The sequence below is a fragment of the Drosophila innubila genome, assembly GCF_004354385.1.
Source record: "Drosophila innubila isolate TH190305 chromosome 3L unlocalized genomic scaffold, UK_Dinn_1.0 0_D_3L, whole genome shotgun sequence".
NCBI classification, from domain to species: domain Eukaryota; kingdom Metazoa; phylum Arthropoda; class Insecta; order Diptera; family Drosophilidae; genus Drosophila; species Drosophila innubila.
The window spans coordinates 19,668,546-19,695,607 of record NW_022995376.1 but is presented as its reverse complement, the minus strand read 5'-3'; the positions used below and the strand labels follow the sequence as shown (position 1 = coordinate 19,695,607).

At 37.9% G+C, this 27,062-nt stretch overlaps 3 protein-coding genes across 3 annotated transcripts; 2 read left to right on the top strand and 1 right to left on the bottom strand.

The window, feature by feature from the left end:
• The first annotated feature begins 1,164 nt into the window (after nt 1-1,164).
• On the top strand, nt 1,165-6,534 carry LOC117788678 (fibulin-1). The gene is made up of 14 exons (XM_034627512.1): nt 1,165-1,392; nt 2,313-2,585; nt 2,666-2,932; nt 2,992-3,324; nt 3,393-3,668; nt 3,769-3,851; nt 3,928-3,985; nt 4,047-4,337; nt 4,792-4,929; nt 4,993-5,455; nt 5,537-5,669; nt 5,796-5,884; nt 5,959-6,189; nt 6,249-6,534. Exons 1-14 carry the CDS (start codon nt 1,302-1,304, stop codon nt 6,409-6,411), a joined length of 2,889 nt encoding a protein of 962 aa, XP_034483403.1. The 5' UTR covers nt 1,165-1,301; the 3' UTR covers nt 6,412-6,534.
• Nucleotides 6,535-12,776: 6,242 nt separating this feature from the next.
• Nucleotides 12,777-17,443, top strand: LOC117788487. The gene is made up of 4 exons (XM_034627271.1): nt 12,777-12,883; nt 12,958-14,460; nt 15,704-15,824; nt 15,886-17,443. The coding sequence occupies exons 1-4, from the start codon at nt 12,777-12,779 to the stop codon at nt 17,377-17,379; spliced, it is 3,225 nt and encodes a 1,074-aa protein (XP_034483162.1). The 3' UTR covers nt 17,380-17,443.
• Nucleotides 17,444-19,239: 1,796 nt separating this feature from the next.
• LOC117788370 lies at nt 19,240-24,762 on the bottom strand. The gene is made up of 4 exons (XM_034627123.1): nt 24,702-24,762; nt 23,780-24,102; nt 23,030-23,240; nt 19,240-19,706 (listed from the first exon to the last, which is right to left on the bottom strand). The coding sequence occupies exons 2-4, from the start codon at nt 23,985-23,987 to the stop codon at nt 19,550-19,552; spliced, it is 576 nt and encodes a 191-aa protein (XP_034483014.1). The 5' UTR covers nt 23,988-24,102; nt 24,702-24,762; the 3' UTR covers nt 19,240-19,549.
• Nucleotides 24,763-27,062: the final 2,300 nt, after the last annotated feature.

Sequence of the window (27,062 nt, the reverse complement as noted above, 5' to 3'; positions counted from 1 at the left end):
CTAAAAAATTATTTAAGGTATTCCAATTTTTTTTTGATTTGTAGCAAATAGAGTGTGACCTCCAAAGTTAAAAAAAAATATACTGCAAGATCTTGACACGCTCTTTATTTAACCTTACCATTTTCTGTTTAATTTTAATTTTTCTGTAAATAATTATTTAAGTCCTAATGTTTAGACACCGAATTTAATATATGATATATATGCGTATGCATATATATATCAGCTAGTCTACGGATAAGCACACTGACACGAGCCGAAGGCTGGCCGAAGTTAGGCCCGAAGCACAATTTACTTTAGTCGCAGTTCGCGCAGCAAAGCGATCAGGTGTGGGTTGATCTGAGTATGAGTACACTGCAAACAATACTAAAGCTTCTTAAACATAGATAGCATCAAATAATATGCAAATATTTATTCTTAATGTTTACATTGTATGCCGGCCAAGTTATGAATTTATATATATTAGCCATGAATATCTTCACAACTTGCCTACTCCCCGATTCGCTCAGTGCAGAAGACACATTTGTCTCTGTCTGTTCTTCTTGCCCGCCAATGATCTAAGTATATCCATATTGTATTTATATTGACATGCACATACGTAGGGTAGCCCTAGATAATGTCGCACACAAACTACTGTCAAGTGTGCTCAACGACGAAATACCCTAACCAACAACGTAAATACAGCTTACCTTGGAAATTAGTTCCTTGACAATTTTTTATATGTTTATACTATATTATTATATTCTGGATGAATAAGAGCTATATAAAGAAGAAACCGAAATTTTTGTAAGTCTTAAAATAAAAGTTACAAATTAAAACTCATTTATTTATGTTAAACCAAAAGTAACAGATTAACCCTTTTCTTTTTTTTTTTGAAAATAAAACTTACGAAATAAGAGTTTAATATTTTAAATACTAACTATTCCCTATTTAGAGAGTCTAAGATGGGTTCTCCTATATTTGATTTACAAACAAATAATATACTTATCTGCGTATTTGGGCACAGGGTATAAGAAAATTCTGTGCTCTACAAGTTTATCTATGTTGATTCGAGAGTACTTGCAGCTTCGTGAGATACTTTGTATGTAGAAGTATAAGTGTCTTTATCTGTGTATCTTACTCTTTATCGTACACAACAAACATGTATTATTTTTCCCGCACAAGGTAGTCGGTTGTCAGTCGTGAAACGCAGTCATATAACGCGCATTACAACAGATCCAGCAAGATCCACAATTAAACGGCGACAAGGCCAGAAAGAAAAATATATAAATGCATAATTAGTTATTGTGTGGATACCGATCGAGATGCGTACTCCTACAGTTTTGGCTTCTACAAAAGTATTCGCGGTATTTTTGTTCCTGTCAGTGACATTAAATCGTGATGTACTGGGAGATGGTACGTAACACAAAGATCATGAACGTAACTGTGTCCAATTAAGTGAAGTTAATTGTTCCCCATTTAAAACAATGGAAAATCTCTATATTTGAAAGAAAATATTGATTTCAGGAAAGTTCTAAAATATCATGTATATGGTGAACAGGATTTGCCAAAATTAGTTCAGATTTTCCAGACTCGACTGTACTTGTATCGATCCATTTACATAATTGCTGAGCTTCGGATGTGCTTTTATTTAAATTTTATAAATTTCTATTGATAATTTGTGTATTATCTTGCCGCTGTAATATATTTTCTGTTGATAAGTTGGTGGCTTTAAAATAATATCTACAAATATTTAACATACAAATGAATGCAGTACATATCGATATACACATTGCTTAAAGACTTTTATTGATGTTCTGAAATTGAGCACAATGTAATTGTGATGTGATATATATTCGATTCATGTATACATTTTGAGTAAACGCGAATTCAATCCAGTGTTTGCGAACACGTGCTAGGGTACCTCCAAACTGTGCACAAAATATCTGTACCGAGCACTGGGCTCGACAATATATCCAGCATTCCTAGCCTGGCTGGTTTATTTATAATCAGATAATTATTTCACCTAAGCGACAAGTGCGATAAGTGTTTATACGCTGATAGATAAGACGATTATGTTGTCAGCACGTACATATTTAACTTTTTTAATTAACATACAAAAATACATTTACATATGCTGTCTTACTCTGTAAATCGGGCAACGCTGTGTTACGTCATCAAGTATTTAATATGTACTTATGTATAAACAAAGATTGCTTGGCGCCGTCAGAGCTGTTTTTCCTGCTGCAAACTATTTAAAACATTTGAAGATATCAAAATATAAACAAGTTATTTCAATGGTTTCAAATATTTTTTATTTAATTTATAATAAACAGAGCAAATAGCTGACTATATTCGAAAATGTTGCATAAGTGGTCTGAGAAATGCACGCACAACAAATGGCTGCGAAAAAATGGAAGGGTCAGTAGCTAGTATTCCTAGACTTTGGCTTGGATTATGCTCCTCCACGTTTGGAGTATGCTGTTCGAGGGAACAAGAGCGAAGGAACTGTGAACTGGGTCGATTGGCTGCATTAGAAGGAACTAAATGCGTGGATGGTCCTAATATTACATCAATTTCGTATACAGATTGCTGCCGAGCCTGTCAAGGTAAGCAATACCAGGATATTTAATCTTCTGTGCTCTCATAATAACAACTAATAACTGTAACTTCTGTGACAATTGTTCAGTTGGCTTGGCGGTCAAGGCCAGTAAACAGAAATGCAAGGATCCTTTATTTTCATTTCTCTCGAATATTGAATCATATCGAATTTGCTGTTCGGAGAACGGTTTTTCGAGCTCCGAAAATGGCAATAAGCTGGATGAAAAGATTGTAGATATTCCACAATCTGCCGAACATGAAGAGGATGCCGAGCATGAAGAAGATGCCGAGCATGAGGAGAATCCCGAGCAGAATAGGAATAATGAGGATGGAACTATTGTTTTAACCGATGATGGTGAATACCTCAGATTCGGTTGCACATAATTTATTAACTGAATTTTACTGCCATTATAGATGATATTTGCGGCAAGGTTCCCAATCTCTGCGCACATATTTGTGAAAATACATTTGATGCGTACAAATGCAGCTGCAATCCTGGATTCAAATTAGACGATAATAATGTAACCTGTTCTCAGGATAAAGATAACGGCGTATGTCCTGCAGGATACTTTCTAGATTCAGCTCACGGCAAATGTGTTGACATTGATGAATGCAAGGATCAACTTCATACGTGCAAATCAACACAATATTGTCACAACCAAATCGGATCATATCGTTGCCTTAACATAAAGGCAAAGAGCTGTCCCACAGGATATTTCTACGACGAAAAGTTGGAGGAATGTGTAGGTCGGTAAATGTATTAAAAATCAGAAAATACGACCAAGTTATTAATGTTAAATACTATTTTCTAATAGATGAGGATGAGTGCACTCAGTCGCCATGTGAAAATGGTTACCAATGCTTCAATTCACCTGGAGGATACGACTGTAATCCTGAAGAGGAACATGAATCATGTGACACTGGCTTTTATTTAAAAGACGGCACTTGTGTCGATATCGATGAGTGTAATTATAATGCGACAAACACATGCAAATCCAACATGCACCAGGAATGTAAGAACACGATAGGCAGTTATTACTGTAGTTGCCTGCCTGGTTACAGTTTAGATGCGACACAAAATGAATGCGTAGGTAAGTGATGAAAGGCAGATAATTATATAAAAAATATCACACACAATTGCCAATATGAATGTATTCATTAACATATGATGTATGTGCACACTTCCTGTAGATATTAATGAGTGCTCAATTAACAATCACAACTGCCTGCCAACTCAAAGATGTGATAACACCGTCGGTTCATACATATGCACGGTATATAATCTTTCTTTATTTCCCCAATATAATAATTTACAACTTGACAATTTATGTTATATTATTTATTGATTAGCGTTGGACCTCCTGCGGAACGGGATACACACTGAATTTTGAAACTGGCAATTGCGACGGTAAGGATCGAGTATTAACTTATCTTTATCATGATTTCAACAAATATTTATAAATCTATAGATGATGATGAATGTGCGCTTGCTACCCACAATTGCCAAGTGGATTATGATTGCTATAATACCAAAGGATCATTCCGTTGCCACAGGAAAACCACAACAACTACTACAACCACAACAACGACAACAACAACAACACCATCAACAACTACATCGACAACACCGATGCCGCCCACAAAACCCAATTCCCGAGATATTTACCATCCACGCAATTATGGGACACACACAAGTTATTCATTATCCCGACAACCGTGTACTTCCGGATTCCACAGGAACCATCTTGGCGCATGTGTTGGTAATTAAAAGTATTTGCTTATTTATTTTATTTTATTAACGTGAGCAGAAAATTTATTTACGATAGAATTAAAACAAGTTACTTTTAAGTAAAGAACTGAATTTAAATTAAATTTCAAATTATGAATTGACATTTAATATTTATAATACTAAAAGTAAATCTCACAAATTTGAACTTACACAAATATTAATTTTCCAGATATTATAACACGTCTTTATGTTTTGAATTAACATAAGAAAGAAGAGGAGTTATTTTCAAAACAATTTTCTATGAAGAATGGAATTGCATTGTTTAAAACTACATGATGTGATTAACAGAAAATTCAAAAAAATGTTATAACCAGTAAGGCAACAATAAGAAAAGAATAAGTGGTAGTAAAATAAATGTTTTAGGGGAATAAAATTATCTATCTCTAACTATTACTTATTTCTAAATATTAATAATTATTTTGCAGACATAAATGAATGCGTGGAGTACAAGCCATGTATGAGTAATGCGCGGTGCATCAACACCAATGGATCGTATCGTTGTGAGACCTATACACAGTGTCCTGCTGGATTCACTCCAACACATGATGGAACATCTTGCGTTGGTGAGTAGCTAGACTCTTCAATAATATATGAATGCCACAAAAATCCACTCAATGCAACCACAGATATTGATGAGTGCGAAACAGGAGAGCATAATTGTGGGGATAAGCAAATCTGTCGCAATCGAAGTGGCGGCTATATATGTGCCTGCCCCACGGGGCATCAGGTGGTACGTCTACAGGATGGAACGAACAGCTGCGAGGACATTAACGAGTGTGCACAGAGTCATTCGGCGTGTTCATCAAACGCACAATGCTTCAATACCATTGGCTCGTACTATTGTGAATGCAAATCTGGTTTCCAAAAGAAGTCAAATCATGAAACTGGAGACAGTTGGCAGACTCATGCCCAATGCTTTGATGTGGATGAATGTATGTCAATTCCAGGTCTTTGCCAGCAGAAATGTGTTAACTTCTGGGGAGGCTATCGTTGCACCTGCAATCCTGGATACGAACTAAGCAATAACAACCGCACTTGTAATGATATAGATGAGTGCGAAGTGCACAAGAATTACAAGCTCTGCATGGGGTAATTATCATATACTTATTAATCCTAACTTCCTAGATATAATGGACACTTTTCTATCTATTTACTCTCAATTTCATAAAGTTATTGTATTAACACGGCCGGTTCCTATCAATGCTCCTGTCCCCGTGGCTACACTTTGGAGTCTGACAAAATTACTTGTCGGGACATAAACGAATGTGAAACAGATAGCGATAATCATGTGTGCACTGGTCGGGTAAGAAATTTGATATTTGATTACTAGCAACTGTTGTTAAAAAAGAAAATAATCATGAAATATATTTTCTGATTTAGAGTGTAAAAGTATTATGTACCTTAATCAGTAATTTTTCTCGTTTTACAGAGTGACATTTGTACGAATATACGAGGCAGCTTTAAGTGCACCACTATAAATTGTCCTCATGGCTATATTAATGATCCAGAACAAAAGAAGTAAGAGATGATTATTAACTTATTCATATATTATATCTATACAAATTATATAAATATTTCTTTTTACTTTGCAGTCGATGCCGACAAAGCAGTAACTTTTGTGAGGGAGAAGAATGTTACACCAAACCATCAGCCTACACTTACAATTTCATAACATTTGTATCAAAACTAATGATTCCCCCAGATGGTCGTACCATTTTTACACTACGTGGTCCAGCATGGTATGATGACATTGATTTTGATCTGAAAATTGTTAGAATTCAAGCGTCTCCAAATATTGAAAGAGCATCAGAGAGTTATTTTGAGTAAGTACCATATGTGTGATAAATATATAATGGTAAATCATTCAAAATTGATTTTTCAGTACTTTAAAGCAAAACCACCAAGTAAGTCTTGTATTAAGGAAATCACTAGAAGGACCACAGGATGTCGAATTAGAACTAACAATGACAGTGTTTACAAATGGAATGCCTCGCGGAAAAAGTGTTGCCAAAATTTTCTTATTTGTATCCCAATACACTTTCTAAATACTAACATAAATTTGTGCATTTATAATACATAATATGATTGTTCCATTTGTTTTTTTGTTTGACTTCCGACAAAATTCGCTAGAGTGTATTAAACTGAAGACTTTTTAAAACTGTCTAATATTTGCAATCTGTCTGAAGTATTTATTTGCCATTAAAGTTTTTGTTTATTTTAGATATAAATTGTATAAAGATTAAATTTACTCTCATTTCATTTATTTATGGTCTGAAGCCAGAAAGGCAGTGTCGTCTACTTACGTCATAGTATCTTATCTGTTGAATTTAAATATCTTATCAAAAATTTCAGTTTCTGCTCTGTTATCTGTATTTCATCTTTGGCATTATTTGCAAAGTAGCTCAATTATAAATTTAATATAATTATGGTTGCATGTGCTACCAGTTATAAAAGTATGTAATGCCAGCTAATTGGCTTTCGGCATAAAGACACAGAGAATTAATTTGATTACAGCGAAACTCTTGCAACGCTGAATAATCCCTCATAAACTGTAGCTTTTAACTTTGGTTATGATGTAAAATGCAATGAGACCAAAACTGCATTAAAAATTCATTATACAGTGCACAAAGAGGGGTAAAAGTCGACCCTTTTTAAATTTAAGAAACTTATCTTTTATCAGCGTGCCACAGGACTCTATGCAACACATGCAACAACACTTTGCCACAAGTTTTTCACCTCCTTAGAAGTTGAAAACTGTCGAGAGATGGGAAATGATAAGGGGAAAGAGATGCCGATAGTAGAGTACTTTTACCAAAGGAATTTCCTGCACAAAGGATATAGAATATGCACACATATGTACATACAGCATGTTCTCATATGTATGGGTATGGCCTAAAATGGTCTCAGCCTGCAGGTCATAAGCAAAACTCATAAGGCAAGGACATCAGCAGCGATCATAATCGACGTCTTTGGCACTTTATTGACAAACTAATAAAAACAGAGCGAAGCAAAGGCAACGTAAGGACTGAGAAAAAGGACTCGACGACGAAACGATTTATTAAAATCCCTATGTATGGCAAACATAAAAAGCAGCGCTACTGACCGTTGATGTGATGAGTAATTTGCTTTTGGCTTTTAATGGCCCAGACGACAACGACAGCGACAAGGATGATGAGCATGTGGGCAAGTTACAAGGATAATAACGACAACGATGTTCGAAATAGTTGCAGGACACGGAAATTAGTGCGGAAACGGTTACTACGCTTAGCAATCTGTCAAAAAGCCAAAATGTAATAAATGAGATACACACACACACACACACTGGTATCATCGTCCTCGCCATCAACATAATTCATATATCATGCCATGGCACGACAAAAGCTTTCCAACTGGACAAAAGCGCCAACTACTGCGACTGATGCTAAAAGGATGCGCCTTTCATAGAAGTTGTAAGTTGGTATATATATCTGAGTATGCATGTGTGCAGGGAACACACACATGTGCCATATTTCATTACACGTTGATAAGTGGTCATTTGTCCACCCGACTTTTGGCATAGTACATAGTACAGTATGGGGATGCTCCTTGAATGCCAACAGGCATTTCATAATAATTTTAACAACCTTTTTTACGCAAACATGAACTGGACTCCAGACTGAACCCATCCGAACCGCTCCTAACTGAACTGAAACGTAGCTGATATTAATATTAAATGCAGCAGTTGGACTCTGCATTAACTTGTTTAACTTCATATTCATATTCGTATTCATGGTCATATGATATTTAAATGCTTTAGGTGTCTGCATTATAGGTATTTTAGCTATTCTAAGCACGATATTATGGTTGCTTGAATTAGAAAATTTAAATGATGCACTTGGAAAAGGAATTAAGTATTTAAATTAAAATTAAAACGTTTTCTTTTGAACAGTAAAGGAAATTAACAGCAAACTAAACTTTAGAAATTGAAAAAAATAAGGAGTACGATTTTTAAAAATTAATAACAATTTAAAGCAAAGTGAAATAACATATCTGGTGGTTACTCTGGTTAAGGTAATCATTTTGATTGATTGAGTATGTTGACGACAATCATTAAAGAAGAAATTAATTGTTTTTTGCTGTTATGTTAATTGGGAATATATCAAATTCGTCTTATTATCATTTTTGTAAAGTCTTTCACTTCTAATAATATTTTATTTATTTTTAAACAGCTTAAATATATTGTTATATTATTAATCAATGATGCACCTTGAAGCTCATTTATTAAACTATTTTTATGGTGAATGATTCAATATACTGACAAAGTTAGTAAATTAAATATAATTTTTTAATTTTTAGTCCCTGACATTATCAAATTACAATTAGATCCTGTATAGCCTTCAGTTATAAATAAAATAATTTGTATTTTAAGGGATATATATTTTTTCAGCAAGTACACAATGATGACATTTATGATCCAATCTGGTTAAAGTCCAACCTACTCGTAAACGGATACAATAATGATGGCCTATGATTAATCGAACTGAACTCATAAGTTGCGACTTTGAATTTGCGTAATTCCCCAAAAAACAAAAACGTAACATAAACAAGCTATGAATGGAGGGATAAACAAATTGAAAGATAACCAAAATTGGCAAAACATATTTCACAGCTGCAGCGTTTGGTTGAATGACAGACATTGGCACAGATCCAAGAAGTGTCAACAACAACAACTACAACAACAACAAAGAGAGGTGTTACTGGCACAACCCAAAATCTTTAAGAGTTCAGTTTCAGTTTCGCTTTCAGTACGAATATGACCGTCAAAACGGATCAGCAGCCAGTCAACTACCTGGTTGAGTTACCTCATTCAGTTCCAGCCAGCGAAGAGTCAATAAAACGTGTAAATTATTATTACGCTTTGGATGGAAAAGAAAGCAACGTGGGGGCGCTATGGGGATCCGACTGAGACTGAGATGGAGACTCGGTTGGAGACTGACTAGACCAGAAAATTACTCAATGTGGCCTTTACTCGGCATGGGGAGATAAATGCCAATGGCTTGTTTGTTGGCTTGTTGGCTTGTTGGAGTCATCAGCATTATCATTGTAGTTGGCTCAGCTTGTTGACTGTCTGCTCTTTCGGTTTCTACTTTCACTCTCAATCCAGCTAATTTGCTTAGCGCTCTTTGTTGTTGTTGCTGTTGTTGCAGCAATACAATTAAGACATTTGACTCTTGGTAGCACCCCAGATTTGCAACACGTATTGTACAATAATTTGTCCGCTTATTAACGGGGCTTATGAGCAAACAGAGAAAAAAAGTGTAACAAATGATTACAAGTAATGCTTAGTTGAATGAACAGTCTGCAGCTGTGCAGATAGAGAGAGTCTACAAATAATCAATTAAAAAGATACATAAATATAATAATAATAATGAGGAAAAGTCCAGCTGTTGAGTCAACAACTTGTTGGTAGTTGTGGTAATACGATCATCTTTCATTCTTTGCCAGCTCCGTTATTATTTAATGCAAACTCTCTCTTACTCTCTCTCGCATTTCTCTCTCTTTCTCTATCTCTTTTTCTGTAGTATTTAATTTAAGTGATTACGGCAAACTCTGCTCTTTCACTCCACAACAAGCTGTGTCTTCTCTGCCCTCCAATTGTCTCTCTCAGCGAAAGCCTCGACTTAACTTGACTCAACTCGACTCGACTTGAGTTTAACTTGTGTTAACTTGGCTTGTGGCATGCTCAGCGCCGGCGTCGCGTGTCAAACGAACGCCGCACTCAAAGCCGGAAAGACGTTAACAGCGCATGCGTCGCAGTTAACATAAAGAGTTGAATTTCTTTTTGAAAACCCGCCGGAAGATACAAGATACTTTTGATCAGCGTGTGTTTGTGTCTGTGTGTGTGTGTAAGTGTTACCGAAAGTGTGCAAAAATCAAATGCAAAGCCGGCTAAACAAATTTGTGCATGTCGCAATTTAGAGTTAAACAAAGCGTGGCAATTGTTGCAATTGACAAGATGTTGCCATCCGACTAATTTTAAGTTCAACCAGCCAAAGAAACGTATACAAATTAAATGAAATGAAATCAAAAGAAAAGAAAAGAAAAGAAAAGAAAAGAAAAGAAAGTTGTCGTCTGTCTGGGTTCGTTGAATTGTGCAAAGTGAATAAAGCATTGAAAACATTACAACATTGCGTATAAATTAGCCAAGAAATGTCTTAACCAAGTGACTCATTCTATTACCAAAAAATCGAAGTTCAGCACGCGTCAAACATTAAAGGCAACTGGGGAGTTGGGGCAACCAGTGAGTGGATTATATAATTTACGCCCACCTTGCCACTCCCAACAGGCGCAGCTGAAGAATTCACAACACGTACGCTGCTTTTTGGTTTCCGTGTCCTGTCTTTAACCCCGAAACCGAAAAACCGGAGCTCATCTCAAGCGTAAAGTGTCCTTTCGTGTTGCCCCGAGTCGCCGTCACATACACATATTTAGAGGACATGGATGAGGTTGTTGCACACTTGTGCGTGCCTCGAAACACACACGCACACACACACACACACACACACAACACAATCGAAACGTTGCACTTGCAGCATTTTGTGATTCTTGCACCTGTGCAACAGAAGGTGGCACTCTTCACATGAAATTAGCTGTCATTTCTTGTTGTAAATGCCATTGCAGTCTGTCGATGCAGTCTTCGTTTTTAGTGCAGCGCCCTCTGTCGCCTGTTGGCGGCAAATGCAATTTTCTAGTACGAGTACTCGTTGCATCTCCTTGTGCTTGCACCATAAAATTTTGGGCAATTACTGTTACAGCTGCTGCTAGTTGTGTGTGTCTCTCTGTGTGTGTCTCTGTGTGTGTTTGGCAAGTCTCTTTCTCTGTCTGTGTGTGTAATTGCATGAAATTTAAATTTTATATGCGACCAACACATTTGGCATAGTCGCTTTTATAGTATTATGGCAAGCATAAATAATAAATTTGGCTGCTTTTCCAGCTGTTTCAACTTCTTCGCTGCGCAATATTTGAAATACACTTTAAACTTTTGCCAGCATATATTTCGAAACTCTTGTGCGTCATCTTCATCACAGCAAGATGCGTTTAAAATTCACACTGAGCCACACAAATAACCTTGACTTTATTTAAATGTAAATCGACAGACGCTAAATGAGAAACCCAAAACAAAGCTGGCTTAAATATTTATGGTGAAATTTAAAGGTAGCGGAATGTAAAACTGATCAGAGTTGTAAAATTAATAATTGAACAGGTGTTGCATATTGCAGGGTATTACAGGGTATCCAGCTACCTCACAACACTACCAGGCATGCATTATCTTCCATCATGTTGCTATGTTTTTGAGAATAGATATAACATCCGCTTTTTGGGCTATTTGACATTTTCAAGCTAAAAATTGAAATGAAACTAATCATAATTAGCAAATGATAAATTTATGAATTTTCTTTTAGTAATTTTGACAGTTATAGGATCTGTCGATTTTACCACAATAATATCGATTATTACAAAAAAAAGAATTAGGAAATTCAAAACGAAGTTTTTCAGAATTGTTTTAAAAAAAAAATCGAACTTTTAAAATGGGTCGGAAATCTGTACTTTTTTTAATTAAATCTGATATCTAAATTAATAGATTACTCTATTAATGTGGAAATATATTAATCTATCGCTTTAATTATATACATTTCGACAAGATTTATCGGAGTGAATATCTTTAAACCATGCAAACTTACCATGCAAATTTCGATATTTTTCTAAAGTTTCTTACACGTGTCACTGCTTAAGTTCCAACCTTTAACCAAATCATGCAGAATTCGCCAGACTGAGCGTTAAAATTTGAAGGCCTGTCAACGCACTGTGGCAACAAAAAGGCGACAAATAAAAGTCGACATAATAATATGAATAATTTTTAGCACCCGTTGCAGACATAGAAACCGCGACAGACACAGAGACAGAGCAGCCAAAAGAGCTAAAGATTATGGATATGATTATATGTAGAGTTTATATGGAGGAGTAGTCAAGTATATGATGATGACAAGTCGAGGCGTGTGGTTGCATAAACTGAAAGCACGGCGCAATCATAACAAACGGAATTAAAGAAATGTCGACGACGCGTCGTTGTTGTTGTTGAGGGATCTCAGAACGAGCACGTGAGAATTGCATTAATATGAATGCAAATGTTGCCGTTGCCGTTGCCGTTAACTCGACTAAATCTATAAATTTATGAGGATCTCAAGAGAAATTGCAATTTTTAGCAGTTTGTAGTTGAGTTTTGTAGAGTTGTCAGCAAGTTTTTATGTGTTATACTCGTATTTGCAGGCGACGTGACTTGAGCAGGGGATTTTCCAATTGGCGCAAGCAAACTCACCAGCCCCCCCAATTTACCAAGCAACCCGACACAAGACACCCATCCACACTCAGTATGCAGTTTCGACAGCAGCCGCAAAGTATGCTATGGAAAATTGCATTTCTAATTATCGCATTAGTCGGCGACGTGTCGTGCATAAGAAATGGCGACGGAAATGACGAGTGAGTTGACATTTCTACCTTAATTTATGCAAATTTCAATGCAAATTTTTCCCCCTCCTTTCCCACACTGACAGGCAGAAACACATTTCCGCCAAGCTGAAAAACTTTTTTCCCTCCGAGCAATTGGGTGAGGTGAATTCCCCGATTGCTGCACAGACGGCCCAAGTCTCCGCACGGGTAACAAACGGCGGCTTTAGACCATCTCAGATGCTGGAGTTTACGCCGTCGGATGTGATGCACGGCAGCAGTAACCGATTTCCGCCCAGCTATCTGGAAGCCAACTATAAGCATCAAGTGCCCAGCTCCTTGGCCAATCTGAATCCACAGCAATCGGCCATGGACAAGCAGTTTGCCTTTCCCGACGATGACGGTCAGTCGACTTACCACAGCTTTGGCAGCACACAAATACCCACCACACCTGTGGTCAGCTATTTAGATCCATTCACACAGCAAAACTATCGCTATACACCCACAACACCTGCCTATATTCAGTATCAACGAGAGCAATCTGATGGACACGGAGATCAGGCTTATACGGTGCAATCGTCGCTGCTTGTGGGCAATCACTCGCCACACCGCCAACGTCCTGGCTCTGTGGATGATGTCTATTTAAAGCGACCCGGCTACGTGTTCGATGAGAGCCCCTCGCCTGTCTATCGTCGTCCTACGCCCCCAACAACAACAACAACACAATCGACAGCAGCAGCGAAGGCAACTTCGGCATCTTCAGGGCATAAAATTTCATACGATTCACATGATTACCCACCGCCCAGCTATGCCACCCAACAGACATCGAATTTTGTGCCACAACCGCAGCAAGCAAGTGCCCGACCAACTGCAGCTTCGTATCGACCGCCTTACAACCGTCAAGACGTCAATGACAACAGGCCATTAGCAGGCCCATCGATACATGAAGCCGCTTATGCATCCCAGCCGCAATTCTCGTCGTCGTCTAATTATGCAAACAACTTTGGTAATTATTTGCAGCGACCACCCGGCTACCCCAGTCAGTCCCAGTCGCAAACCTATTCCCCCCCAACCCACTCGCAATCCAACCCCACTCACTATCAGTACGATTCGCCGGTAAGGCGACCTCAGCAACAGCGACCGGCACACAATTACTACGAGTATCAAATTGGCGAGATACCACCGCAATCCCCGCAGCATCAGTTCAACTATCGTCCTGGTCCAGTTCCCGCCTATCGACCACCATCACAGCCCTCAGCTGGAGGCGGTGGAGGTGGAGGTCTGGCCACTTTGGCATCTCTACTCAGCTCGACACAACAATATGCGCCACAATTTACGAATCTACTTTTGGGAGGTGGTGGTGCTGGTGCTGGCGGTGGTGGCGGTGGTGCTGCCTCCTCGGCTAGCCCATTAGGCAGTCTCTTAGGCGCTTTCACGGGCCAGCAACAACAGCATATCCGTCCACCAAACACCCAGCTCATTAGAGCTCTGGAGAACATCGCACGCAACGACGATTTACAGTGTGTGCCCAAGGTACTCTGCCAGATGATTGCCGGTCAAACATTACGTGGCCAACTGCCCGGATTCATTACATCGCCGGCCATAACCAAGTGAGTATCTCTCTCTATTATAAATAATGTGGCAAGGGCTTTAGTTGTAAGTAAATATTATTATTAAATTTGCATTTCCAGCCAAGTAAAGACATCTCATTCCCTTTACTTCCCATCCCTTCCCTCACAGTTAGTCGTGCAAGCGTTAACTGGGATTAGACTTCATTATGCAAGTCGATGTGGGCCCAGACCATATTGATTGTCATATTAAATGAGCCACGCTTTGATTGAGACGAGGCAACCTGAATCGTCCTCGTAGTCATCGTCTGTAAATTGATATTGTTTGGCTTTTCCTTGCAAATTGGCATTTACTCAATTAAGTTTTATACGCAAGGATAAAGAGGCAGCTGGGGCAACATTTAGCTAACCAGCTAATGAGAAGCATAAATATTTAGTAGGTTTGAGTTAAAGAGAGAAAAGTAACAGGACAGATGTGCGCACTTTTAACTTTTAACAAGTGAGATTGCTCTACTACGAAATAACCCGTCTTAACTTTCGTTAGATTAATTTATTAATTTGCTTATTTTGATATAAATATAGATAAAGAGTATTTCAGGGTATATAAAGTTAGGGAAAAGGAATAGGCATAAAAAGATATTAATTCAACTTCATCTGGAAAAATTACCAAAATGTATATATTGACAAGAAAATTATATCAGAGTGAGAGAAATCCAAACTTCTTCAAGGTAGTAAATAGAGGTAATAGAAGGATTTATAGAAGGTATATAGGGCTAATATGGTTGTATAATGGCATATGTATTTGAATAAGATGGATTTGGGGAGTAAATAGATTTAATACGAGTATTTATAGAAGGTATGTAGGGAAAATATGGGTGTATAATGGCGTATATATTTGAATAAGATGGATTTGGGGAGTTAATAGAGTTGATAGAAGGTACAGAGGGAAAATATGGGTGTATAATGGAGTATATAGTTTAATAACATGGATTTGGGGAGTAAATAGAGGTAATAGAAGCATTTATGGAAGGTATATAGGGCAAATATGGGTGTATAATGGCGTATGTAGTTGAATAAGATGGATTTAATTGTTTTAGCCCATTTATTTTAGAAATATTCAAAATCCGTACTATGTCGGACGAACAGGACTAAATCAACCTGGATATTAACACTTTATACCGTCTGAAATACCTTCATTCACCTATTACATATATATAATATTGAAATAAAAAAAAAAGTACCATATTTATTAAGCTTCTATTTCTCTACTTTTCATTTGGAACAGCTTCCTCGCCGGTTTTCCAGCTGCCTCGCCAGCTCTCATTTACGGAAGAGCCGCATTGCTTGGAATAAGCGGCGGAGAACGGAGTTGCGTGAAAACTTATGAGAGATGTCCTAAGAATGAGGTAAGCTGTCAAGGGCGTTAAATGATTATTAAAAACTCAAACTGTCTACCCCTGCAAACAGATGGAAATCATTCACTATCTGAACAATCATCGCGGTGGGTTTTTCAAGTTCTTCAGCGAACCGGAAGAGCAATCCGCGGAGGCACAACAAAGTGAATCTGGCGGCGGTTCATTGTTTAGCATTCTCTCGGCACTGACGGGCGGCGGTCAGGGGCAGGGGCAGGGGCAGGGATTGGGTCAGGTGACGCGCACCACACCCCGACCGGTGGTAAGACCCACTCAAAGACCTAGCACGGACATTGCCGATGGCATTGGCAGCTTCTTTACCCGCGTGCTGTCCGAGTACTTGAATGGTGTGGAGTTTCAACGCAGGAGGAGGAGAAGGAGAAGTCTGTTGCCAACGGAAATTAAACGTAACATTGAGACGGATAATGGCCGCTTGATGGCCGTTGATTTTCATGATGAAGAAGATGACTTGGATACTCAGACACTAGTCAAATTTCAAGATGATGATGAAGCGGAGGCAGCCCAAGCTCACACCGAGCTGATAGGTGTCCTGCAATTTCCCGAAGACATCGGCGAGGGACGGATACTGCACTACAAGGGCATTGAAAGTGAAGAACACAATCATCACGTGGATGGAACCGTGCGATTTCCGGATGCCACGCCGGAAGCTCAACGCGACAATGAGCGTAAAGTTATCCACGATTTCAATCGCAATGCAGCTCAGCGCAAATTGAGATTTCCCCAGGGACACGACGAGGGTGAAAGAGAAGCCAAGCAGTTGGAACTGGCCGAGGGTTGGACCGCTGTGCTGCCCAATGGTCTAGGCGCCGAGGACTACGGCGTTAATAAGAGGCGTGGCAAGCGTATTGTCTTCAGGGATACCAACGAGGAGCTTGAGGACCTAGATGAACGCCTGAGAGAAGAAGAGGAGGAGGAGAGGCGCTTAAGAGAAGTTCAACTAGGAGAGGATCAAATAAGAAATGCTCAACTCAGAGAGGAACAAAGAAAACAACAACACACTCCACTTAATGCCCTTAATGAAGAAGCAGCTCCACCTCAACGCGGTGCTAGAGTAATATTCCCAGATCACTACGAGCGTCACATACGAAGGGGAAGGATCCTAAATCGACCCACCTATGCTCCCAGCTATGAATATAATAATGAAGTAAGACCCGAAGAGAAGGAGGAACGTTTGGTGGTCAGTGATGAGCATAGACCAAGTTCCTATTATCGTCTGGAAACCACAGATTATCAGACGAATGCACAGAGTCAGAGTTTCATGAACTATGGCGAATATATGCCGGGAAATACTGTGCGATTTGTCGAGTCCCTCGATGGGCCCAACTACAGTTCACAATACAATTATCCGAATGCAAACTATATCAGTGATAATCGTTATAGCAGCACCTACCAGACAACCTCAACGCGCAGTCCGAAGCACGAGGATAATAAGAACATCTATGTGACCAATTCCCAGGGGGTAACAGAGTACTATATAAGACCCGATGGACGTAAAGTCTACCTCGGTAGCGGTTCAATCACTGGGTAAATCACAGGGAAACGAGGCTGCTCTCTTTTTAGTCTTAAGTCTGTAAATAATTGTTAACACTTAAATGCCCCAAAATATTTATTAAATGCATATTTTTAGAACACACTCCAACAAAAGAAGATTCTTTTTAAGCAGTCCCCAGCAAATCAACAAGTCACACGACCAACTGAAATATGCAAAAGAAATTGCACATAAATCTAGCGACAAACGGCGTCACTTTTGAAAAATTAAATGTGATCAACGGAGAAAAGCAGCAACAGCAAACAGCAGGAAAATAGAAAAACCAACACACAATTTCAATTTTTTTCTGTTAGCGCGTTTTTCCCAAATGGGACGAATATTTGCCCAGACTCGCTTTCGCACTGAGCCAAATCCCACAAAAATGCAAAGTGCAAAAAGTGCAGCATACTTTTGTGCGACGGCACACAGCACGCAGGGTTGCCAACGTCACCAAAGCTCAAAGCAACGGTTGTTGTTGTTGCTGTCGCATCGTTTTATTTACAGCACTCTCATTGGGCTACAACTGACGACAGTGCCTGCAAACATATGCAACGAGTTAATAAATAACAAAACGGGGGCCCCATGGGGTTAGGATTGTGGTAGGGAAGGAAATAACGGTAGAGGGGTAGGGATAGGGGTAAGAGTTGTGTATTTTACCGAAAAGCTCTAGTTGCTGCACTTGTAGCGAAGTAAAAGAAAGCCGAAAAAAAACAAGCAGAGCACAAAGAACAATGTCAAACTAAGGAATCTCGACTGTGAAATACCTCGCAAAAAAAAACAAATTGATTTGAGAACTAGCAGATATTTGTGTGCTTTAAAATCCAAAAGAAAGAAGCAGCAGATAATGAACAATCTAAAGTTATTGTTGGTGTTCCTGAAAAAAAAGAAACCATTGCACTTAAATGTCTAAAATAATTTTGAGAGATTTGATTGAAATAAACTATTTTTAAAAATGTTTTAACATTTAAAAAAATTGTTCGAAAAGATTAAATATCTGACATTAAAGAAAGTCCAACATTTCGAACGGTTGTTTTCAAAAACATTTCTATTCAAAATCTCTAGAGATTTTTGGAACACACCTGATAGTAATGTAATTCGACTGGGAAATAAACCATATAAAATATAAAATACTTCTTACAAGAATTTTTGGAGTGTGGTCCCGTGGCTCAGATGTCAGAGTCGCCGACCTTTCACATAACTAGAACTACAGTTTGAAAAATAACTGGGTTCGAACCCTGCCATGTTTAATAATCTGTAACTTACCTGTTCTGAAAATTTTTGAAATTGCACTGAAAATGCTTTAAGTAGCATGTAGCGTGCTCAAAATATAAATAAAACGTATCAAAAAAAAAAAAAAAAAAAAAAGAATTTTTGGATGATGTTGCATTTCCTTGAACAGTTTATATGTAACAATCTATAGAAGTTATATCAAATTACACACCAGCATACATCACTTGTGTGAGAAAGCAGTCAACTTAATCTAAGAATACATATTACCTCGATTGTAGATGTTTACAGGGTATGCACAACAAGTCTGAGCTTAATGCCTTGCGTCAACAATTTGTGTGCGCCGTTGCAAAGTATGCAACCGTTTGCCGTTTTTTCATGTTGCATGCTTTTTGGCGTATCAATTTTTGTTTGCAACCAGAAAAATGCGGCGAGAGAGAGAGAGATGAGAGGGAGCGAGGGTGGGAGTGCGAGTGGGAGTGAGAGAAAGGAAGGAAAAGTGCATTGTCCGAGCAGTGAAACAAATGAAACTTCGAACTGGACGCTGATTGTGGTAGGGGCACAATGGATGCTGTGAATCCGCTCTTAAAAGCGCAGACATGACACGGCATCGGCACACAGCATTTGCACACATTTTCAGAATTTCAGATGATTTTTGTTTATTTATTTGCTTATACGAGTACTTCATACACATACTTACAATATAAGACTGACTAAGCCTATGCTGTCTGTTGTTTAAATTAGAGACCCCAACTAACAATACAAATGAATGGGAAGAGAATGTGATAGAAGACAGACAAAGTTTGGAAGAACGTAACAGAAAGATGTCCATGCAATTGACTGACTACCCGATGCGCTCGTTACCCCCACCCACAATAAGCCGCATCGCAAACCCGCCCATACATATATTATATGCCAATGTTTTTTCCAACCAATTCCATTCTTAACGTGGCTGTGGAGGCGGCAGTGGTCCAGCGCCTGGACATGGCATCCGTTTGGCCAGGTGCTTGCAGAGAGGCACATCCCGCACAGCATCGCCGATGAAGAGCGAGAGCAGATACCATTGTTTCATGCCGCCGGTTGATTGCACTTTGTAGTTCCTGAGTGGTTCGAGATGAAGGGTATCCAAACGAGATGTTGTACGTTCCGTCATCATCATCATCATCATCATCAACGTTAGCAGGCATAATAGTCGGCAACGAAAGCGGATTACAAAAATAATTACTTATAAGTAGCGAGTAATATACACAAGGATTCTCTTTTACTTCCCCCCTTCTCATCGTTTTCCCCTTTTCCAACCAACACCAGAACTCATTTCATTTTCGTGCTTGAGAGCCATATTAAAAACAAAAGTAATTTCCACTTTACTAAAAGTACCAAATGAGTTGCGAGTCAGGAACAAACTCTCTTTTAGCTTTGAGATTTTAAAGTGTGTTAGAGACTTGGGAAGTATTAAATATAAGCATTTTGGTTAGTGGTGTTAATGGTAGCTAATTTAATTAATAACTAAAAAATAGGTAAATAATAAATTCCTGTAAACCGTGTCTCAAGCAAACCTTACGTTTCAAAATTCAGACCATTTAAGAAATGATTTTTTATAGCCAGGAGTATTTTATATAAATAATTAAATATTATGTACTAGTTGAAGATAAATAACATAGTATTTAATTAATAAAAAACGTAAATAAAAATTGTGGTATTTTCTTATGCAAGTATTTAAAATTTATCAATTTGTTGTTTGTTCAATTTAAAAGTCCTTTATCAAAAATATAATATGTTGACAGTTCTGGTAAACCCATTTAGAAATTGTAGCGAAAATATATGTGAATATATGGTGATGAAGCATCTGGGTTCATTTAATTTGTTGCTGATTACCTTGCGATACTCCCATCAAGTCTCCTGTCCGAGTCACACCTTTCGGTCAGCAAATTTCACACGTCTGCAGTGAAATAATTTAATCAACTCAGTAACAAACACATCTGCAGAGCTCTGGAGAACAACCCAAAACCCCAAAAAAGGGAACAAGAAGGCTCAAATTGGGAGAACTCGTTAGTTATCTATGTTAGTATCTATGCTGAAATAATACATAAGTACTGAAGTTATTCAAATCACAAATTTCCACCTGTGTACAGGGTATCTCGTTGTACCCTGTACACAGGTGGAAATTTGTGATTTGAATAACTTCAGTACTTATGTATTATTTCAGCATAGATACTAACATAGATAACTATACAGCAGACTTTTTTGAAAATGTACTTTATGATTCTATTAAAAATAACCTTATTGTAATATGATTTATATAAACCCAGACTCCAACTATCCAGTCACTAACATCTCTATAGCTGAATATATTAAAATGTCAGACATCATCAAATTGATAATTTTATGTATTTTTCTCATTCTATCTGTTACATAACTTTGCACAAAGTAATCATAGCCCTCTCTAAAGTTACCGTAATAGGGTATAAAAAGGTGCAACAGCATCAAAAATGTAACTGACCAATGCAGAAACTGAACAGAACTGAGCTGAATTGAAGCGTTCCCCATTGTGTGCTTGCATAAATTTAATCAAAAACTTTAATCATATTTTATTATTACAAAACACGTCGTGGGCAAACGAACAAAACTTCTAATGCCAATTACATTTGAAACGAAAACTAAACAAAAACATACAAAAACGACTGAGAAGTAAAGGGAGAGAGAGGAGGAAACCGACAGACATTGAGCACATTTCAAAAATAATTTTGAATATTTGCACTTGACACGTTGGGACCAGCACTTGGATCTCTCTCTCTCGCGCTGTCTCTCTTTTGGCCACGTTGGCTGTCTGAGCCCGGTCAGAGACCAAGACCGGACCGGGCCGGGGCACAAGCAAAACTTGAGTGTTGAAAACTTTGCATGTTAAGTGTGAAAATGTCAGATGCATGTGAGGCGAGCATACGATATGACACAATATTAAATGAAATTTACAACAATGACCAATGCAATGGCTCTGGCTATGAATGCCAAATGTTGCGCATACGACACGTATGCCATAGATTTCTATGCTAAAGTTATCTGTTGCTCCTTAAACTTATCTTTTGTTTGCCAAAAATAAACAAGAATTTCATTTCCCAAATAGTTTCCGAGCAGCAGCAAATAAAGAAATATGAACTATGAATGAGCAAAGCCAAGAGCAAACTTTCCGCATTGTTTTATTGCATAAGTTCCAATAAAAGAGGGAACACAATCAACAGCAGGACAGCAGGGTAGAATTAATTATGAATCACTGTAAAACGACGGGTGATTTGAGCTAAAGAAGCAGAAGAAAATATAATAAAAATCAAAGCGGAAAAGAATAATTTCCTCAACTCGCACACGACTTGCATGACATTACCATGACAATGGCGAATGAGAGGGCAACTAACTCATCAGGAACTTGAAAATTTATGTAAACTTACAAATTGAAATCCAAAGCCAAAGCCAAAGCCAAAGCTAAAGACAGCAGCAGCAATGACATGCACATTTAAACAGATGAAGGAGAACGGTTGAAGCAAGAAAGACAGAGAGCGGGAAAGAGATGGGATGAGAGGAGAGAAAAGACATTAAATTATGCGCAGATGAGTTAGCATTACCAATGACAATGAGCACAATACACAGAGAGAAGAGAAGAGAAGAGAAGAAATAAAAATTGATTGGAAAACATTTTGAGCTAAAAACAAGTCATTCATTTGCCAAATGACAACAACAGCAGCACCAAATTGCAACGTAGCAATAACGAATGCAATCTCTGAGATACTCAGATGGCAAATACACAGAAATGAGAGAAAACAAAAGTTCAAGTTGCCAGTTGTGCGTTGAATGCGAAGCCATAAAGTCAGCGTTCCACTTGAACGACAAAATGGCAAAGTGAGATACACTGATAATCAGATGCTCTGCACAACAGATCGTATTCGTTATGTGGGAACTAACATGAATTTAACCTGTTTGATTATGTGATTTTTTTTGACTTGAAAAGACGCACTTAAATTCTCTGTACAACAGAAATATAATAATTTATGTGTATGTAAAGAATTTCTTGACTTAAACTGCACAACAGATTGTATACTTTATAAGCTAGCTGAAAAATTATTTCTAGTCTTGAAAAAACACACTTGGAACCGCTGGACAACAGATCGTATACGTTATTTTAAACTAAAATATCTTATGTCAATATAAAGAATTTTTTGACTTAAAAGAAACACTCGACAACAGATCGTATACGTCATTTTCCACTTAAATGTCATTAGATTAATGTGATTATTTGATATTTCTTTAAAAACTGACACTCAATTGTTCGCTGTACAGCAGATCGTATATTTTATGTGAGTATGAGGCATTCCTTCCCTGCACCAACTAACTCAAACACCAGTTATTTCTTTAGTTATAGCCAAATTCGACATACCTCAAGACCTCTGCCCAGGGTGCATGTGCTGCAGCTTTTCCATCGCCCAGCGGACGTCGTTGAGTGCCGGGACGTGAGGCGTGCACTCGGCAAGGCTCCTCCAGAATGCAAGCTCTTGGTCCAAACTCGCGCAGTATTTCCTTCTGGGCCAACTCAGCGTCTAGGGCCAAAGGATGACTGGCATCGCGTCTGCTGCGAGAACGATAGGTGTCTGCAAAATAAGTGGAAGTTTTTATGGTTGTATATGTAACAAAAACGCGAAATTAGACAAGAAATTGTGCAATGTCTTGAGCATAGTTTAAAGTGCAATACTCTTGGTATTTCCCTTGTTACCACTCATCATGTCTTGTCATTTGGTTTTACCCGTACGTAAAACGATTACCAACTACATACACGCATGGCTAACAACTTGGCTGACTTCATCTGGCACCTGGCTTATGGCATAGTAAGTAGTTGTAGCCTTGACCCCATTTCAGCCTGGTTAAGTGGACGTGCACGAAGCCGACAAGTCGCTGGCATTTGAGCCGACACTTTTTCATCGCACATATTTGAGTCTGGTTTTGAGTGATGTTAGGAGTGCTCAGTCAACAAATGTCAACAAGATATGTTGCAAGACTCAAACAAGACAAAACAAATTGTTGAATTAAAATTTCTTATTGATATTTGCATTACAAAAAGAAGAAGCTATAATTTATGCACTTTCACTTATTGAAAAGAAATTGAATATACATTTATGGGCTACAAACTTACTTGGACTCAGCGAGTAGGCCAATTTTTTGGCAAACTGTGACAAACGCACCGAGAGTACAATCACAGGAAATCCGACTAGTTGAACGGGTAGTTCGAACAATGGATCCGCACTCTGGGCCAGACCATCCTCCACGAATTCCAGCAGCAGCACGAGCAGCACATAAAGTGTGGGCAGCAGTGATAAGGTGCAAATGTAGCGCAGATTCATGGCTAAAGTCTTATCCACAAATGCCGAGGAGGAGTCAACTTGGTGCGTTTAAAGTCTTTGACTGACTGACACGACTTGGCACCACGGCGAGCCGCCAAAGCGCAGCAAACAAAAACTAAACCAAAAAGCGAGAGGGAGAGTCGAAAGGAGACGGAGAAGGAGACGGAGACGGAGACGAAGACAGAGAAAGAGCATGCGAAGAGTTGACAGACAAAACTAAAAGTGTTAACGCTCTTTGAGCCATGTAAAGTTAGCGGCCAAGTTTGTTTTGCATTTTGACCAAGTTTCGACGCGGAAGCAAGAGAAGCCAAAGACAAGTGAAAGTGAGGCAATATGGCCAAGTGGAGGGCGCCCAGACAGAGCCTACTTACATACTGCAGACTTACATACACGTACGTATCTTTGTATGGGTTACCTTACAAAATGTGGCCAAACAACCTGCTCAGCTGTTTGCCCAGCCACCAAACTCTGTGTCTCTCTCTCTCTCTCTCTCTCTCTCTCTCTCTGCAATAACAGTTTCTCTACACCTCACTATCTCTCTCTTTATTTGTTCGTCTCTGTCGTTTGTTAGTTGTAATTATAAAAAGTTATGAAACTTTTCATGTTAGGGGCCGTTACTTTTGCACTTGTGATTTCCTTTTGGCATATGTACCAACTACCAACAGTCCACAATCGGACTGTCTACAATTACAGTTGAATTTGCATATCAATTACTTAATCAGACTGCCAGACTTTTCGTTTCCGTTAGCTGTTAAATGATCTGCTAAGGTGCGAGTTTCGTATTAGACTAAGCCAAAGCTCCAACAATTGCCAACAACCAAAAACATTGGCAACATTTGTTAGTTAAGCTAATTTCATGGTGTCAATAAGGGAAGATACTTATACATATACTTATACTCATAAACATACATAGAGTATAGCTCTTAAAAAAGGGTACTCTGATTTATTGACAAACTTTGAAGCACATATTTAAACTATATACAGACCAAAGAATAAAAATAAACGGATATAATGAAAGAAAAATAATTTTTCACACCAAGGAAAATTTACTCTAATTTTTCCATTTACCTTAATTGTTCATTATTTGTTCATTTACAAAATAATTTTCTAGATTTATTTTACTTATTTTTAAAATTACGAAACAGAGATATTTATTCTTTTTACTCTAACTAATTTTTAAACTTTACATAGTATAAATATATCCCATACGTGAAAGTAAAGGAAATACTATTTAAGACTAATAATTTACAATTAATTAATTATAACAAAAAGCATTAATAAAAGGCTTATTTAGAAAAACGCTTGTATTTATTATATTTGGCAACTAAAGAGGAACTATAAATGTATAAAAATGATTATCATATCCCATGAGTGTTCAAAATTAAGAAAATAAAAATCTAATTTGGAAATCTAACAGTTTAACGGCTCTTATTTGTAACAATATTTATTTAAAGGGAATTGAAAATTCCAAACTTTTGCCATATTACAAGAAAAAAAAACAAACATAAATTCAACATTTTGTAAATTTTATTTGTTTAAATGCTTAACAAAATTTTCTGCTAATTTTGTATAACTCAAATTCGATTATTGTTGACTCAAACAATTGTGAGTTGAGTTTTCAGATTTGTGGAGCACGTGTCATTGACCACGTTTTTGAGTGTGAAGAAACCACAAATTTGTGTATACAATCGACACTTATTTTGTAGTTGAAGTTAATAATAGTTAATAAAAACATGACTTCAATTACCAGCTCATTTATTAAACAAACTTCAAGAACGTAGAAATCAATTGGCCAAATATGACATGGTTAAGATAAATTGCAGCTAAGAGTCAATAAGTTAATGGCCAATAATCAGTTAGATTGAGTTCGGTCAGCTGATCGAACAGTTAGCAAAACAATTGAGATCATTAACAGACCATGGCAAGAACCGACTCAAAGATCGTTCAATCAGTCGGTCGGTCAGTTATAAGCCAAGACCTTACCAAGCCAAGTTGATCTACTGGTCGACTGGTCGACTGGTTGCGCAAGAAGGCGCCAACAATCAGAGAGAGAGAGAGGTAACTAACTTGGCTTACATTTAGAGTTTCAGTTTGTATTTATTTCTGCAGGCAAGTTGCAATATGGGTTGGAAAAGCGGCATTGTAATTGTTGTTGTTTAGCTGCGCGTAATTTTCATGTTTTTCCAGTTGTGTGGCACTTGTTGCACGTTCGTTTTGGTTGCACGCTCGCAGGCCCGGATTCAAGTGGAACTACCCGGTCACAGGCACGGCAATGTTTGAGACAAGAGACCGTTTGCCTTCCTTTTTGGCCATAGCAATGCGGAAATGTTGGGCAACCTGACAAATTGATAGAAGTTTAAGTGTCATGTAACGAGTGCCAAGTAATCTATCTCGTATACGTATAAGACACGTTGCACAACAAACAAATCACTCGTCGAAACGTCAGGCCAAAAACCAACTAACACTTAAAGTGTTTGGACTCTATCACCAAATTGGGGCGCCCCGAACAATAAAAGTGCAACCCAGGTCCGCTTTTGGCACGCAACAAGCGTAACAGCTGGTAAACTGACCCAATTCCATTCATATTACAAATTGTTTACTTTTATTGTTTTTGTTAAGCCATCCAATGAAGGCAACATCAAAAAGAGTCCAAATAAAAACGTTATTTCGTGTATTTTATTTTTGCAAAATACTCCATCAAATAGTTAATCAGTTAACTGTTAGAGCAATAGATTTATAGGGTATTAAAAAGTGTCACATCGGAATTTGTAAAGGCAACTGTTGTTGACTGATTTATGTTTTGATTTTAATTTCAAAGAATTGTTTACCTAATCGATTTGTTTACTTTCTAGCGTTGTTGTCCTCATTTAATTGCTTAACAATTTAATAAGCCATTTGATATGTCTGTCATAATCCCGCAATTTCACTTAAAACTCTTGTGTGTGTGTGTTGCAATTCGTACGCGATTGCCATAAATAATGAAGCAATCGACAATCAGCGAAAATAAATATTGAACTAAGATTTAGTATCTTTTTGCTTGAGGTGTGCAATGTCAGTGAACAATTCAAAACGGCC